This window comes from Palaemon carinicauda, chromosome 22 (assembly GCF_036898095.1).
Source record: "Palaemon carinicauda isolate YSFRI2023 chromosome 22, ASM3689809v2, whole genome shotgun sequence".
NCBI classification, from domain to species: domain Eukaryota; kingdom Metazoa; phylum Arthropoda; class Malacostraca; order Decapoda; family Palaemonidae; genus Palaemon; species Palaemon carinicauda.
Window position 1 is genome coordinate 55,358,852 of NC_090746.1, and position 17,500 is coordinate 55,376,351.

General features: G+C 39.3%; 1 protein-coding gene across 6 annotated transcripts in view; it reads right to left on the bottom strand.

The window, feature by feature from the left end:
* The window catches only part of LOC137616456 (uncharacterized), a 120,923-nt gene that overhangs the window by 49,658 nt on the left and 53,765 nt on the right, over positions 1–17,500 (bottom strand). For 4 of the 6 annotated variants that reach the window (XM_068346234.1, XM_068346237.1, XM_068346236.1 and 1 more), the window contains exons 17-18: positions 16,642–16,778; positions 15,683–15,931 (exon numbers count right to left, since the gene is read on the bottom strand). In XM_068346234.1, the coding sequence (XP_068202335.1) occupies positions 15,683–15,931; positions 16,642–16,778 (386 nt within the window). The remainder of the gene's footprint in view (positions 1–15,682; positions 15,932–16,641; positions 16,779–17,500) is intronic. The other 2 variants (XM_068346238.1, XM_068346239.1) reach the window with 1 other exon arrangement.

Consider the following 17,500-nt stretch of genomic DNA (forward strand, 5'->3'; position numbering starts at 1 on the left):
ACATTAGAAAAGACTCAAAGGTATTGCAATTTAATTTTTGGGTTCAAGCCATGTAGTCCTGATGGAAGTTTCTATAAGTAGCTTCCTAAGGGATATATGTACTACAGTGATATTCCCAGAGAATTTTACCTTTAGGTATCCAGAATTCTAACTTCTGGCGGGAATATCCTTAAATTTCTCTCAAGGATATCGCATAATATCAGAGGACGTCTTCTTTACATGTCACATAGCAATCTGCACCCCTAATAGCGTTAACGCTTCGAGGGGGAAGTGGCAGAATAGAAGGGGAGTCGTATCAAGGTTACCCTAGTTCTCATACTATTGAGTATCACAACAGCGCCATATCCAAGATGGCAAATATTCCTTGTAGCATTGAGCATGGTGCTACAGATACAGTACTTCGGGAGGGATACTGTGAAGGTCTTTTCTTTTTTAGAAAAGAAGAAAGAAGGGTGGGTCCATCAGGACGACATGGCCATCTCACCCAAAAATAGATTTTTCGCTTTGATCAAAATCCGTTTTTTGGGCTCAAGCCATGTCGTCCTGATGGAAGCGTACCAGAGCATTTGTGTATCTTTGGATTTTCATCAGTGCCTTAACCTTAGGACAACATTTCTATGGTCATTTAGACTAATTGAGACACATGACGTTACCGTTATCCGTCATCATTACTAATCATAAACAATGTTAGTGCTTCCTGCCCCCTACAGGGAAGAGTCATTCTAGACAGTAGAAAAGGGGCCTCAAGGTTAGCATATATTGTATGAACAAACATAAGTATACCCTGAATATACAAACAGTCTTGTAGTTTGTATATATTGCTGAATCAATATCAGTGTCTCTTATATCTATTGTTTGTGAGCTTACAACTATATGAAGAATACTCACTTTAGTAAGTCAAAGAACTCTGGCATTTTACACATGCAATTGTCGGGCGAATTAGATCGCAATACATTCTAATAGACATTTGTTCCTAATAAATGACTAAATGAATTAACCAGTAAAACGAATGTAGCATGATAACGGAATTATACACGTAACGTATACAGAAATTATATTTCTTTCTGGAAAGGGAAAGAAATGATGAGTGCCACTCTCAGATTGAAGAAAATTTTTTATAATAAAACTTCTCTTCGAAAATTCTGTACCAGTTACATTCTAACAACACTTGTGTACTATGTACACACGGCACTATTGCTATCTTTATAACTCCACACCTGGGATTTTGAACAGAAATAGTGTCACCCTGGTAACACTCATAAAAAGGAGGTCACACTAAAAGTGATGACCCCTTCTCCCTTTAATTGACAGTCCCAGTCAATTAGCTGTTCATTGCAGACTTAGACAGCAGGTTTAAAAATTCTACCCGCCGCCACCACATGATGCTTCAGTCCATGGACCTGCTTAGCATAGTGTTTGTAGAACACTCTGGATGATTCCTATCCAGTATATGAGCGAGGACGTTCGAGGTCCCAATTAATTAACTGTATGACAGTAATTAGTGGGCAGGTTTTATATGCTACCTGCTGCCACTACATAGTGGTTTAATTCATGGACCTGTTTCGCATAGTGTTTGTAAAACACTCTGGATGATTTCCATCCGGTGAATGAACGAAGACGCTCAAGGTCCATATACTGAAAGAAGTTCAGTGATGAAGCAATTTTTCTCGGATCATGACCTGCGGGAGTACTGTCAGGATCTGCTCTACAAATAAAGTAGGTGAGCTTCGCCCTCAGTTGTTTTAGGAATAAGTTTGATCCAGAGGTTTCTTCTTTAAAGAGCTGTCCTCCCCTGAAGTCTGAAGTTCTACAAAGATAGACCTTTAGACACTCTATAGGACATAGAGAGACATCTTCTTTCAGAGGGAAGATTCTCCAGGGACCCCACCTCTTAGTGGGTAGCTCGTTCTTAGCAAGAAAGGTTGGCTCAGGGAAGAGATTCAGTTCTCCCGCTTCTGTGAACTGAATGTGGCCCTCATCTCTAGATAGGGCCACTATTTCACTAACTCAAGCCCCGGAGGCTATAGCGAACAGAAAAATAACCTTTTGGGTTAGATCCTTAAGGGAACAATCTTCATTGTTCACAGATGAGGCATCATGTAGGACCTTGTCCAAAGACCAAGAGATGGGCTTTGGTGGTACTGCAGGCCTAAGCCTTGCACATGTCTTCGGAATCTTATTAAAGATTTCATTCGCTAGATCCACTTGAAAGGCATATAGAAGAGGTCTAATCAAGGCTGATTTGCACGTAGTTATCGTGTTGGCCGCCAGGCCTTGATTATGCAGGTGGACAAAGAAGGACAGACAGAAGTTCATTGAAATTACTTTCGGTCCTTTTGCTTTAACAAAAGCAACCCACTTTTTCCAAGAAAACTCATATTGTCTTCTCGTTGACTTAGACTTGTATTCTTCTAAGAATTCTAAATTGCCTTCTGAGATCCCAAATCTTTTCCTAACCGCTAGGACAAGGAAATCATGAAATGAAGGGTTCGGGTTCTTCGTGATAAATCGAAGGCAATCAAATTCTGAACCCTCTGATATAGTCCTGGGTTCAGAACTAGGGACAGTCTCAGCTTCAGATCCTTCACTAAAGAAGACAGATTGCTTTTGGGCTACTTGGGAGCCAATAGAACTACTCCCCCTTGGAAGGATCTCAGCATGTTGAGAACCTTCAGCAGGTGATTGGATGGGATGAACCAGGATATCTGAGTCCATCCCTTCTATACCAGAGACATGATGTCTGTTAACTCCACTAGAGGGTCCTCATATGGGGCTACATATTGAGGTAGTTTCTTGAAGAGGTCGATTTGCAGTTCTGAGACTTGATCCCATCTGGGAGAGAATAGGTCTGCGTCCGTGGACCAATATAACTCTATCGGCTTGAGCCAAAATAGAGCATCCACTGTCACATTGTGGATCAGTTGTATATGAACTGCTGACAGGTGCCATCCCTTTAAGTAAGGGATGGTTAACGTCACCTATACCGTATGAGACATTTTCTCGCATTGTCGATTGCGACGTCTCATTATCGCTTCGGTATCCCGGATCAGTTGAAGGAAGTCTGATCTGCGCGGGGAGAGCTTCCCCACTCATGATAGGACCAACATGGTCTTGGGACTTTCGTACTTTAACCTTTGTTAGAGAAGCGATTAAGGAAGGACCTATATTGGTCTTTGTAGATCTCTTCAAGCGTTTGATGCGTATCTTCTCCAGACTCTTGACGCATCTTTCAACTGTGCTCTTTGCACTAGGTCTGTCACTATTTTGAACTGGAGAGAGTTCAGAACTCCTCCTTGTTAACGTCTTGGAAATCTGACAGATTACCTGAGTCTCATGACCGACCTTGCAATCTCCTTTTATATTCCTATGGGAAAGGAGAGTTGGTGTGACTACAGACTTCAGTGATTTGACAGCCATTGAAACCTTTGAGCTGGAGAGAATTGAGACTTCTTGAGGCTTATCTTGCATCCGCGATGTTCCAGGAACTGGTTCATCTCCTTGGATGTTCATAGACCAGCCACTTTGGGTGCTGCCCACCCCAACTTCTCGTCCAGGAACATTGTTGCCTGAACCATTTCCAGACTTGGTTATTGCATGACCAAGTCTGCCAATCCTATGAAGATATTTAGGACTGCGTTTAGTCCGACACATATCTTTCTTAGGATATACGTTACCTTCTGTAACTTGAAACCTAGATAGGAGGGGATGGGGTGATTGGCTGGAAGTTGCCAAGGGACATTTTTCAGGTCTGACAAGACTACAAACACCCCTTTTTGAAACAGGGTCCAAATGTTCAGAAGGGTTAACATTCTGAACTCTCTGTTTTATTTGAACTTGTTGAGTGGCGTCAAGTCCAGAATGACTCTGAGAATTCTTGAGTCCTTCTCGTGAACACCAAACAGCCTTCCCTGGAATACGATGGACTATTGTTTCCTTACCATCTCTATGCTCTAGAGCTCTTAGGTATACTCCCCCAGGAGGGTTTTGAATTGTAGGATGGTGGAGACATTTCTACTTCCCATTGTAGTCCCATCTTGATTAGGCCTTGGACCCAAGGATCGAAGGTCCAACGATCCTGAAGGAACCTCCCTCCTACCAGAAGCATCTCTATTCTTCGAATGATCAGTAGGATTAAATTTTTGACCACCTGCCTGTGGCATCGCAGTCGTTGCAGCCCTGGGATGTTGTTGAACAGCCCGAAGTATATTTCCGGACTTTCCCGTCTTTCTTTTAGGTTGGGGACCCACAACCATGGAAGATTTTCTCTTTGAAAGAATGCCCCACTTTTGGAGAAGACCTATGTTCTCCGTGGTGGCATTCTTAATTACTTCCCTAACTACCTCGTCTGGGAAGAGGTTTTTACCCCAGATGTTGGAAGATATTAGTTTCCTTGTCTCATGTTTCAGTGTTGCGGCAGCGAACACAAACTCCCTACATGCTCTCCTAGCCTTCATAAAGGCGTAAAGGTCTTTCAATAAGGTAGCCATATGCATTTTGGATAAGACCATGAGCATGTCTTGGGTACTTTGATGGGATGAACACAACTCTTAAGTAGTTTTGTAGAGATAGGGAGGCTGCAAGTCTCTCCTTTGTCTCTTGTTCATTATACAAGAGAAACTCGGATAGTTTAGGGAGAACTTCTTTAAACTGTCGACTGGCGACATCCGCATCTAATCTTCCTACTGAAAAGGTTAAATGGACTTCCTTCCAGCCCTTGTCCTGTCTGGGAAAGGCTGGTGAGAGAGGTTTGCACTCCTCGAGTGCAGGACATGGCCTACCTGCCTCGGCAACAGATTTAAATGCCTATCCCATAAAGGGGAATGAAATTGAAGTAGGAGCAAGAAAGGAAGGGTGCCTTTTACCTAGTGTGGATACCTTCGACACAGAGTAACCCGCCTTTTCCAGGCTACCTAACAGGATAGCCTGTGCCTTATCATGGTCGAGAATCATGACTTCCTTCGATTTCGTTCCTTTTCTTGACTTTGGTTCATCATTCAGTCGAACAAAACAATTAGGAAAAGCATCAAAGCTTGACCAAAATTGGATTTTGTCCAAAGGAACAGCACCCATCTCCTCTGAGATGTAGAATTTGCCATTTAAAATTGGCATCAGCTCCGCAAACCTCCAGGGATTGCTCTTGGAGCATGTCGGGAGGTCTTGATCCATGGGTCGTTTGTATGGAGTTTTACTAGGCTCTATCTTGCATTTTACTTCCTGCTTTTCGTGTTGTTTGCGAAAGCTCTCTAATAGAGTATTCACTTGGGCCCATAATTGGTCCGTTCCCTCTAATAGAGGGGTAGAAGATAAAGATGACGTCAATGGGTCAAGAGCCGGCATAGGCAGAAACAATTCCGACACGACATTTTTCCCTTCTTCCCGTGGGCACTTCCTGCCCTCCTTCCCAAAGGCTATCTGGCCGTCGGGAGATGTAATAATTGGTGCCTGGGGCACCACTATTTCCTTACTTGCCTTCGGAAATAGTAGCTTACGCATCCTATTATTAGGTAGGTAAGGTCCCGGAGAGATTTTCTGGAAGCCTCTCACCCAGTTGCGTAAATTGTCTCGAGCTGTATCCCTAGTCTCTGTAGACTTGGGATTCTCAAAACCTTCGGACATTAAGGTCCGACATACATTACAAACCTGTGGCTTTCAATAATGTAGGGATTCGGAAATAATATTGCAGGGGGCATGAAACCTGCAAGTATTATGACCGTAAAAACCTTTACTCTTGATCTTGCAGAATACTGCAGCACAAGTCATCTGGTGTTCCTCCTGTAAAGAAAGGAGAACAAGATGAGTATATAATTGATTATCTCACTGATAATCAATATGTAAAAGTCATTTTTTAACAAAGTAGCTTAGGACAGTAAGCTATAAAGGGATAGTAGGAGACACATACTTGTGTATCCCATGTAAGTAACTGCTGTTACCTCCCCTCAGTGTTAGCTATAGGGAGATTCCTCTACCGAGGTAACTCCAACTAAAAGGGATCTAACCCCTAGGGGTAGAAAAGTGTATAAGTCACTTTCCCTTTTTATTTCTAACACTGTGGGGTAATGATGACTGATTCCTCAATCAGAATATTGAAGAAATACTATTCTTTCAATATAGGAGCGGTACCAGCAGAAGCTCGCCAAGGATACCCAAGATATGTTATAAATAACTACTGTATAATCATACTATAGTTTTCTATTTGCAGCATATGCTGTGTTGCAAATTACTGGCTACTGTATAATTATATATAAAGTAGTTCAGCCATCGTGCTGCCTTTGTGGCAAGCATCTGATGGCACAGTCCAGCTGGCATGATGCCAACTGGACTGAGAAAAATAAAGACATATATTTGTGTATCCCACCCATCCTATTTGCTGTGACCTCACTTACAAAATTAAATCAGTTTCCTGATCAGGGAGACTCAAGATAAGGGTTCTACCCTTTAAGGGTTAGGAGTGTAACACTCCAGCCCTTTAAATATTTAATATTGTAAGGTAATCTAAAAAACTGATTTCTAATCAGAATATTGAAGAAGTTATATTCTTTCAATATAGTATTGGGCTCAGCAAATACCTGGGTAGGGATACCCAAGATATATTGGAAATAACTACTAGTATAATATATACAGTAGTTTTCTATCTGCAGTATATCCTATACTGCAAATATACTGACTACCTGTATAAACATATACTGTAGATCAGCCGGCATGTCGCCGGCATAGCTAGTTCTTGCCAGCACATCCAGCATGATAGCTAAAAGTGAGAGAGATAGCATGGAGTGAAGGCTACCTATTACTGTGTATGTATACAGTAATTAAGGATGTAAAGTCTAATTTTACTGCCTTTCTCCAGAAATAAGGTTCAAATGGAAGGGGAGAATGTAACATTCAGACTTCCATCTAGCCACAGTACTATTGCCAGCAAGGTGCCGCCGACACACTGCCGGCAGGCTAGCCTCCGGCAGTACTAGTACAGGCTGCATGCTGCCGGCTAAGTCAGCACCTATCTGTGCCAGTCTGGCTGGTGGTCCTCCGGCAATAGATAGCAGTTCAAGGGAGAACTGAAGAACCTTAGACACGGAAGGGACTTCCCATTCCCAGCCATCATGGTTGCCGGCCGCTGACAGCCGTCATGGCTGCTGGCAATTGGCATGGCTACTAGCAGTATGCCTCGCCGCCAGCAGCCGTCATAACTGCCGACAGATGAAAGACACATAGTCACCGGCAACCAACATGGCCGCCGGAAGTGGTCATGGCTGCATGCAGCTGTCAAAGACGCTGGCAGCCGGACAACGGCAGTGGGGAGGGAGTCTGCCCGGCACCGGCAACCCACCGGCTTCGGTAAGGTTGCAGGATACCAGTATCATAAAAGAACAGAGGGGGAGGAAAAAGTGTCCTATATGAGGTGTGGTAGGAGCTGGCAATTTTGCCAGACCTAAACACCTTAAAGAAACTGTTTCAGTATCGCCGCCATCCCAGGCGGCAGGAGAATCATCTATTCTCCAGCCTAGGGGGTGCCAATACAGTTAAGGGGATGGCAGCAGTGCCACCTCCTCTCAACAAGGGAGAAACAGAGTTCCAGTTCCACGCCATCCTAGGCCTAAGAAGATATTACACTTCAGCCTAGGGTCAGCGAGCATAGGACTAGTCTACTTGGCCACAGGGAGAAGATGGCGGCATCATACAACCACTTCAGGTGTAGCCTAGGGAGGGCTAGCCTCCTGTGCCGGCAGCATAGCCGGCAGGGGAATGACTATTCACCCTGCCGGCTGACTGCCGACACAAGACTAAATACTCTGAGTTTCTGACCGAATCCCAAAACTTGCCATCTGCAGCTAAGGGACGAGACAGAAAAACCCTAGGTGAGTCATGCCTGAATTAAAAATTCAAGGCCGACCCATTAGGGTTGTAGCCAAAGGCTACACTCAGAGGGGAGAGGGATTACCCTTAAATCTCTAAAAGAGACGAGTATCGGTTATATAATAATTCCAGGAGATATCTATCTCCAATGAATTGATAACCAATACACGAGGGTAATCAGGGAATTGTTGAAAGTATATGCTGCCTAGGTTAGGTTACCTAGGCAAGGCGAGATCTTGGTTACCTATATCACCGAAACTCTACGTATAAGATCAACGCAGGAATAGGAAAAATTTTTATGCATGTAAATATCTTTACAAATATAAAAATGCCTAAATAGCTTCATAAATAATTTATTAATGCTATTTTAAAAACCGGGAATGTCGTTCTACTAACTAAATACAGTAACACACCCAACGAACGACAGCGCCCATGGCGCCTCCGGTAACAGGCCTAGCTCCTAATCACAATAAATTACATTAATTTCACTGTAAGACAGGAACTAAAAACACATATTGTAAAGATTCAATACTCAACTTCTCAGAAGCGAAAGAAGCTGGAGAATGCATAATAAAATCCTTGAAAATCGATCGAAAATGTCAGGTCAACAGGGAACACCAATTAGCGAAATCGCTACAAAATAAGGAATGTTCGCCATCTTGGATATGGCGCTGTTGTAATACTCAATAGTATGAGAACTAGGGCAACCTTGATACGGCTCCCCTTCTATTCTGCCACTTCCCCCTTGAAGCGTTAACGCTATTAGGGGTGCAGATTGCTATGTGACGTGTCAAGAATACGTCCACTGATATTATGCGATATCCTCGAGAGAAATTTAAGGATATTCGCGCCAGGAGTTAGAATTCTGGATACCTAAAGGTAAAATTCTCTGGGAATATCACTGTAGTACATATATCCCTTAGGAAGCTACTTATAGGAACTTCCATCAAGACGACATGGCCATCTCACCCAAAAATAGATTTTTTTCTTCGCTCAAAATCCGTTTATTTAAATGGAAAAGATAGCAAATTGGTTCAGAGGGACCTTGACAAAGTGTGTAAAAGCTTTTGGTTATCATTGCCGAAACAGGATCCCGAGTATTATACTGTATAACCTTTGCGTTATATTTAAAAGAAATATGATAATTCGTACTAGCTCCTTTTGCAGCAGAGTAAGTTAAAACTAACAATGGTTCTTTATAATTAGTCTCTCTCTCTCTCTCTCTCTCTCTCTCTCTCTCTCTCTCTCTCTCTCTCTCTCTCTCTCTTTGTGTGCATTCGATTTGGAATTATGGATTCAGTGAAGCACCGTCTTGGTTAGGTTAGGATGTAGTCAAACTGCGCCAGATGGATTATATCATCCTTTGTTAATTTTAGAAATATTAAATGTGCTTCAGTGGTTTCAATACTCACAATACTGTAGTTTCTTTCTCACATATTTTTGTGGAGCCTAACTTTTAAATTGTTTAATGTAAGTTAGCCGTTTTCATGTACTTTTTTTGTCTTTTCAGGGTATATTAACTCGACGGTGCCCATTAAGGTAAGTTTAGTTTTGTTTTACCATATCAGCTACGTTTGGTCCAAAATCACGATGTATAACATTGCCTTTTAATTGTCAGATTAGATGTAATTATTCTTTGAAATTACATTTTTACTTCGGATGTTGATTATTTGGAGTTTTTGTGGATGTAACTAGTTTATGTTATGATTAATTATCTTTACTTACATAATTTTGTTGGGATAAATTGAACTCTTCGTATGTATATATGTATGTATGTATATATATATATATATATATATATATATATATATATATATATATATATATATATATATATATAATATTCCACTATAAATGTATGTAAATACTGTATGTTTTAGAAGGAAGCAGTGTAAAATGTGAAAGTATTCAATATGAAATGTTCAAGAAAAATAGGAGTAAACAGGACATTTCATTGAAACTCTTGGGAAAAAATTGATAAATAGGTCTACTTAATTTGAATATGTAAATTCCGGCGCATTACGAATATTATGACTCATTTTTTAAGGATTATTCCTTTCCATGTGTATCGTCTGTAAATATGTTTACGTATGTAATTTCCAAACTAAAGGGAAATGTGCGAATGCTTAGAGTAGGATGTGTTATAGAAAAACAAACAATTAAAAAACTCAGAAGTAGAAATACTTTACTGCAAGGAAAGAAGTTTTATGTTAAAATGAGGCTCGGTAACCTTTGGCTCGATGATTTAACTCTAAAGATATTCAAGTTTGAATTATTATAAATAAATAAAAAAAAACTTTACAACATAGCTTAAATGAAATTCTTTATTAGACAACGATTGGGGGGTAAATACAGATTGTAGAGTTAATGAGATGTTGGGAAACAGGGACTTAACTACTATTCATTCCATCATTATAAAATGAAGCATATTGATTATATATATATATATATATATATATATATATATATATATATATATATATATATATATATATATATATATATAATCATCATCATCATCATCATCATCATCATCTCCTGCGCCTCTTGACGCAAATGGCCTCGGTTAGATTTCGCCATTCGTCTCTATCTTGACCTTTTAATTCAATACTTCTCCACTCATCGTCTCCCACTTCATGCTTCATAGCTCTCAGCTATGTAGATCTGGGTCTTCCAACTCTTCTAGTGCCTTGTGAAGCCCAGTTAAACATTTGATGAACTAACCTCTCTTGGGGAATGTGAAGAGCATGCCCAAACCATCTCCATCTACCCCTCACCATGATCTCATCCACATACGGCACTCGAGTGATCTCTCTTATAGTTTCATTTCTAATCCTGAACTGCCATTTAACTTCCAATATTCTTCCGAGGGCCTTGTTGTCAATTCTGCTAAAACTGTTGGAGATTGTTTTATTGTCATATCACGGCTCGTGTCCATACAGATCTCACTAAACTGATATGCAGTCTGATTTTTAAATTTAATTTCAGGCGACTTGATTTCCAAATTTTACTTAACCTCGCTATTGTTGGGTTTGCTGTTTTCAATCTTTCACTAAACTCCAATTCTAATGACCCTGTATTGGAGATCATAGTTCCTAAATACTTGAATGATTCTACCTCATTAACTTTTTTCCTTCCAATGATATTTCATCTTCCATTGCATATTGCATTCTTATCATCTCTGTGTTCCTTCTATTTATCTTGAGCCCAACCTCGTGTGATATTTCATGGATACTGGTAAGCAAGCATTGAAAATTCTGTGGTATTCTGCTAATCAGGACGCCATCATCAGCGTACTCTAGGTCACCAAATTCCCTATTACCAGTCCAGTCCAATCCCTCTCCACCATCTCCAACTGTTCTACGCATTACAAAATCCATTAGGAGGATAGACAATATAGGCGACAACACATTCTCTTGGAATACTCCGCTGTTCACTGGAAATTCATTTGATAAAACTACTTTAACATTAACTCTACACTTGCTATGCTCATGAAGACTTAATTGAATTCACATATTCAAGAGGAATTCCATAATAACAGGACTGACTCTCCGTAAAATTGGCCGGTGCGCACTATCAAAGGCTTTTTCATAGTCCACAAATGCCCTCAAAAGTAGATTTCTATATTTTACGCATTACTGTAAAGTAGAAAAATTTGGTCAGTACAACTTCTACCTTTTAGAAATCCTGCTTGTTCATCTCAGCTTTTCATTACTCTTTCTCCCTAGTCTCTTTAGAATAAGCATGCTATATATTTTTATGACAACTTGCGTAAGTGTGATGCCTATGTAATTATTGCAATCAGTCAGGTCTCCTTTTTTTTTTTTTTTGCCATTTTCACCAACACCCAAAACTTCCATTCATCAGGTTTTGAAACTTCAGGCCATATTCTTGGAAATAGTCTTGGAAGTGTTCTGGGAGTCACTTCATTTTCAGCCAGTATCAATTCTCGGCAGTTATTCCATCGTAACCAAGGGCTTTTCATGTCTTTTTTTTTTTTTTTTTTTTTTTTTATTTTTTTTTTTTTTTTTTTTTTTTTTTAGTATAGCTTCGACTTCACACACACTAAATTCATTCATGGGCGCATCAAGATTTTCATCAGCTTCAGGTATATCTATCAAATTATTCCCTCGTATCTCCTTTTCATGACCTCACTAAAGTGTTCCATCCAGCCTTGCTTTTCTTCATCCTCTGTTGTTATAACATCCATCTCTCTTTTTCTATGGGTATAGTAATTTTCTTCTCTGCTCCTATAGAGATATTAATAATTCTATGAGCGATTCTTACACCATAGCTACTCCGCGAATTCATAGCTTAGTCAGCCTCATCTGCTTTACTGTCTAAATATTCTCACCAGTCATTCCTGGTTTTTCTTTTGACCTCACTACCAATACTGGAATACTGAGCATGTTCTACCTTGTAATTTTCATTACTTCCTCGAAAATTTTCAACAATCCATTTCTGTTTTTGTCTCCTTTTTATAGTATCCCAAGTATCATTTGATATTCATGGCTTTCTCCTTATAACTGTATGTCCCAAAACTTCACTACCAACTGACTGATATATGTTCTTAATATCACACCATTCTTCTTTAATTGTCTGCTCTTCGTCTCTCAAAGTCTATAAGACTACAATTCGAGTCCTACATTCAATTGCATTTTTTTCTGGGTTTATCTTCCAGAAGCTTAATTGTATCAAACTTAGGTATTCTATCAACATTTCTGTTGCGTGCTTTCAGTTTTAATTTCAGTGTTGCAATGAGGAGCTGGTGATCACTACCAACATCTGCACCTCTATAGCTTCTAATATTTCTCAGAATACTCCTCCTCTCTTTATTAATGGCAATGTGATTTATTTTTATTTTTATAATTGCCACATAGTGAAGTCCATGTATATTTGTGGATGCCCTTGTTCTGGAAAGAGTACCTCCAATGACAAGATTGTTTGTTGAACAGACATTTAGGATATGTGCTCCATTTTCATTTGTAACTTCGCCAAGAGTCTCAGCACCCCTCACAATCTCTATGCTGTATCTAGATTTTGCCTTCCAACTTTAGCATTGGAGTCACCAATAACAATTTTCACATCTCTCTGGGATCTCATCTATTATATATATATATATATATATATATATATATATATATATATATATATATATATACACACACATTATATATATATATATATATATATATATATATATATATTTATATATAGATAGATATATATATATGATAAATTTTTGCACATTTAAACGTTTTTCATATTTCAAATAAGCCATATATATTAATACATTAAAGTCTGGATTCTCTTAACGACCTCGGGATCAGAGCCCCAGGCGAAATCACTCAAAGACTATAGTATCAGACCGGCCGGGATTTGAACCCTGGTCCAGGATACCTGTATGCCAGTGACCATGCCACTCAGCCACGAAGAAAGATAAAAGTCAATGACAATTCTTCTGTACATATAGCTGTCAAATTCAGGTTTTCTGTACTTAGAATTGAAATCAACCCATCTTCACCATCGTAGCTAATTGGTAGGTTTGGGACTTGGCATTCGATTAATGATAAATTTTTGCACATTCAAACGTGTTTTTCATATTTCAAATAAGCCATATATATTAATACATTAAAGTCTGGATTCTCTTAACAACATCGGGATCAGAGCCCCAGGCGAAATCACTCAAAGACTATAGTATCAGATCGGCCGGGATTTGAACCCTGGTCCAGGATACCTGTATGCCAGTGACCATGCCACTCAGCCACGAAGAAAGATAAAAGTCAATGACAATTCTTCTGTACATATAGCTGTCAAATTCAGGTTTTCTGTAATTAGAATTGAAATCAACCCATCTTCACCATCGTAGCTAATTGGTAGGTTTGGGACTTGGCATTTGATTAATGATAAATTTTTGCACATTCAAACGTGTTTTTCATATTTCAAATAAGCCATATATATTAATACATTAAAGTCTGGATTCTCTTAACGACCTCGGGATCAGAGCCCCAGGTGAAATCACTCAAAGACTATAGTATCAGACTGGCCGGGATTTGAACCCTGGTCCAGGATACCTGTATGCCACCATGCCAATAAAAGTGGTCATGGTCACTGGCATGGAGGTATCCTGGACCAGGGTTCAAATCCTGGCCGATCTGATACTATAGTCTTTGAGTGATTTCGCCTGGGGCTCTGATACCGAGGTCGTTAAGAGAATCCAGACTTTAATGTATTAATATATATGGCTTTTTTGAAATATGAAAAACACGTTTAAATGTGCTAAAATTTATCATTAATCGAATGCCAAGTCCCAAACCTACCAATTAGCTACGATGGTGAAGATGGGTTGATTTCAATTCTAATTACAGAAAACCTGAATTTGACAGCTATATGTACAGAAGAATTGTCATTGACTTTTATCTTTCTTCGTGGCTGAGTGGCATGGTCACTGGCATACAGGTATCCTGGACCAGGGTTCAAATCGCGGCCAGTCTGATACTAAAGTCTTTGAGTGATTTCACCTGGGGCTCTGATCCCGAGGTCATTAAGAGAATCCAGACTTTAAAGTATTAATATATATGGCTTATTTGAAATATGAAAAACACGTTTGAATGTGCAAAAATTTATCATTAATCGAATGCCAAGTCCCAAACCTACCAATTAGCTACGATGGTGAAGATGGGTTGATTTCAATTCTAATTACAGAAAACCTGAATTTGACAGCTATATGTACAGAAGAATTGTCATTGACTTTTATCTTTCTTCGTGGCTGAGTGGTATGGTCACTGGCATACAGGTATCCTGGACCAGGGTTCAAATCCCGGCCGGTCTGATACTATAGTCTTTGGGTGATTCCGCTTGGGGCTCTGATCCCGAGGTTGTTAAGAGAATCCAGACTTTAATGTATTAATATATATGGCTTATTTGAAATATGAAAAACCCGTTAAAATGTGCAAAAATTTATCATTAATCGAATGCCAAGTCCCAAACCTACCAATTAGCTACGATGGTGACGATGGGTTGATTTCAATTCTAAATACAGAAAACCTGAATTTGACTGGTATATGTACAGAAAAATTGTCATTGTCTTTTATCTTTCTTCGTGGCTGAGTGGTATGGTCACTGGCATACAGGTATCCTGGACCAGGGTTCAAATCGCGGCCAGTCTGATACTATAGTCTTTGAGTGATTTCGCTTGGGGCTCTGATCCCGATGTTGTTAAGAGAATCCAGACTTTAATGTATTAATATATATGGCTTATTTGAAATATATATATATATATATATATATATATATATATATATATATATATATTGGTTTAAGTTTAACTAGAAGAGTGTTGAAAACCTCATGTAATGCTCTTCTTTTTTGGCTGAAATAACTCACGATATTAACAAAGATTGCTATGCAACATTCCTATTTCATTTCCGTTTATGACGATCGGATATCAGGGTTTGTTTACAAAGTCGTCTAATGTTACCAAGATCAGTTCTGATTAGTATAGATGCCATTTCAAATACTATTACTGAATAATGCGATCCAAGGACCAAGTCTTCTTTGATACTTGCTTGGCGATGGCCGGACTGGTGTTCGAGTCCCGCTCAAACTCTATAGTTTCTTTAATGTCTGCAACTCACCATCAGTAATTGCCTGGCCCTCCCTGGTCGTAGCTTGGGCGGAGAGTGGGCTTGGGCGATGATCTTAAGTATAGGCTATATGGTCAGTCTATGGGGCATTGTCCTGCTAGCCAGAGCAGTGTCAATATCCCTTTCTTCTGCCATTAATGAGCGGTCTTAAAGTAAATATCTAAAATGTCGTGATTAAAACTCACCTCGCATTTCCTTTCGGATCGATCATCTGGACGACAATATTCAAAGGATCCGCAGACACCTCCTGCACATTCATGTTAGGAAATTCCATGGGTCTTCCGGGAGGTCTGATCCTGCTCTTGCACTCTTGGTTGACGCTCTTCTCCCCCACGTGGAACCACAGTTCTGGGTAGATGGTGTCAGCGCCGGGCATCGCAAAGGGTACAGGCATGTTGGTTGTGAGTGCCGACCTGCGACCACCATACAGGACACTGGAATTATGACGTGTGAGACAACAGTGCCGAGTGGATTTCGTTATAAACACTTGCATGAATAGGCTACCTTTGTAGGCCCATGCAAGGTCTATATAATAAAAACCATGGTCCTATGAATCTCTTTGGTTTAGTCATGGTTGTTAGTTTAGCTTGGATAAATTTAGACTAATGTAGGGGTCGTTTGGATTTTATGGTTTTTAATTATATATTATTATTAATATACATTAAGGTAAAACTCATGGTGAAACTTGTGGAACAACAACCCCTGCAAATAAGGTTGCTTTGAATCGGAGATTAGTTAGTGATTGATTTATTTAGTGACGTTAAGAGAAGCGGTTATCGAAACATTTAATATACTCATTTATCAAATTCTTCAATTCTAGTTTAGAGATTTGTTGATTTAGGAGATTTTATGTGTATCACAAATTCAAAACTATTAATAGAGAAGAAATAGATTAGTGTCTAGTAAATCGATTATTATTATTATTATTATTATTATTATTATTATTATTATTATTGTTGTTGTTGTTGTTGTTATTGTTGTTTAAGAAGAAAATAGCTCACATCATCTTCATATCTATTTACGCCTTTTGTCCATTAACTCTGATCTTCCGGTTTTGCCTTTACCAATACAACAAGGGACTTTTCCCGCTACTGCTTGCTAAGAAATCCCATCATACTATGATATATCCTTGTATAATTCTTACCGTCTAGCACTATTCGGATCCTCCGGCCACGTGGTAACCCTGAGGGCTCTCAGGTGCCCGTCTGGATAGCAGTCACAAGCAGATTTGGTAGCTATCACGGCTCGAGCACCACCAACAACTGACCCGTTCTCTTCTATCTGTTGAAAGCAAGACGCGAAGTCTTAAAATCAGTGGTGTGAACCGTGTTCGATATGTTTATAGGTTAGTTTATGCGTTGATTAAATGTTAGTAAGTATATAAAACAGGATGACCACTATTAAAGAAACAACCTAATAAATCATGAACATTTTCTTGGACATCTTAGCTTTATTCATAACTGATTTTTGGTGAGATTTTATTATATGCTCTGCAATGAATACGGATGAATTGGCTTCTAGTATTTGACAGAGAATACGGAGGCAATAGGATACGAATGATTTAAATGTGTATTGTGCCTGCTTAAGACATAATATGCTTCGCTCGTGGGTCACTGTATAGATATTGTAAAAGGGTCTTTGTAATATCCTTTTGACCGCATAGCTTCAGCCACTTTTTAGCATATCATTTTACTTTTTTCCGACTCATTTCTTTCACCTTGCTTTCCAATCTATTTGACTTTTTCTATTGTATAACTTCATAGTTTCTCCCCCGTTACACCTTGGTACAGAATGGCCTCCCCTGCTCAAGTGCTGGGTTATACGAGGCAAATTCCCTATATCTAGTTAGATTAAATCACATGTAGTTAAGACATTTTAGTTTTGGTATTTATATTTTCTGACACTAGACCTTATTTCTGATAATTAGGTTACGCACCTTGGTATATTCTTTTTATAGTTTTCACAAATATTTATTAAGTTCAATGAATGATAGAACATTAAAG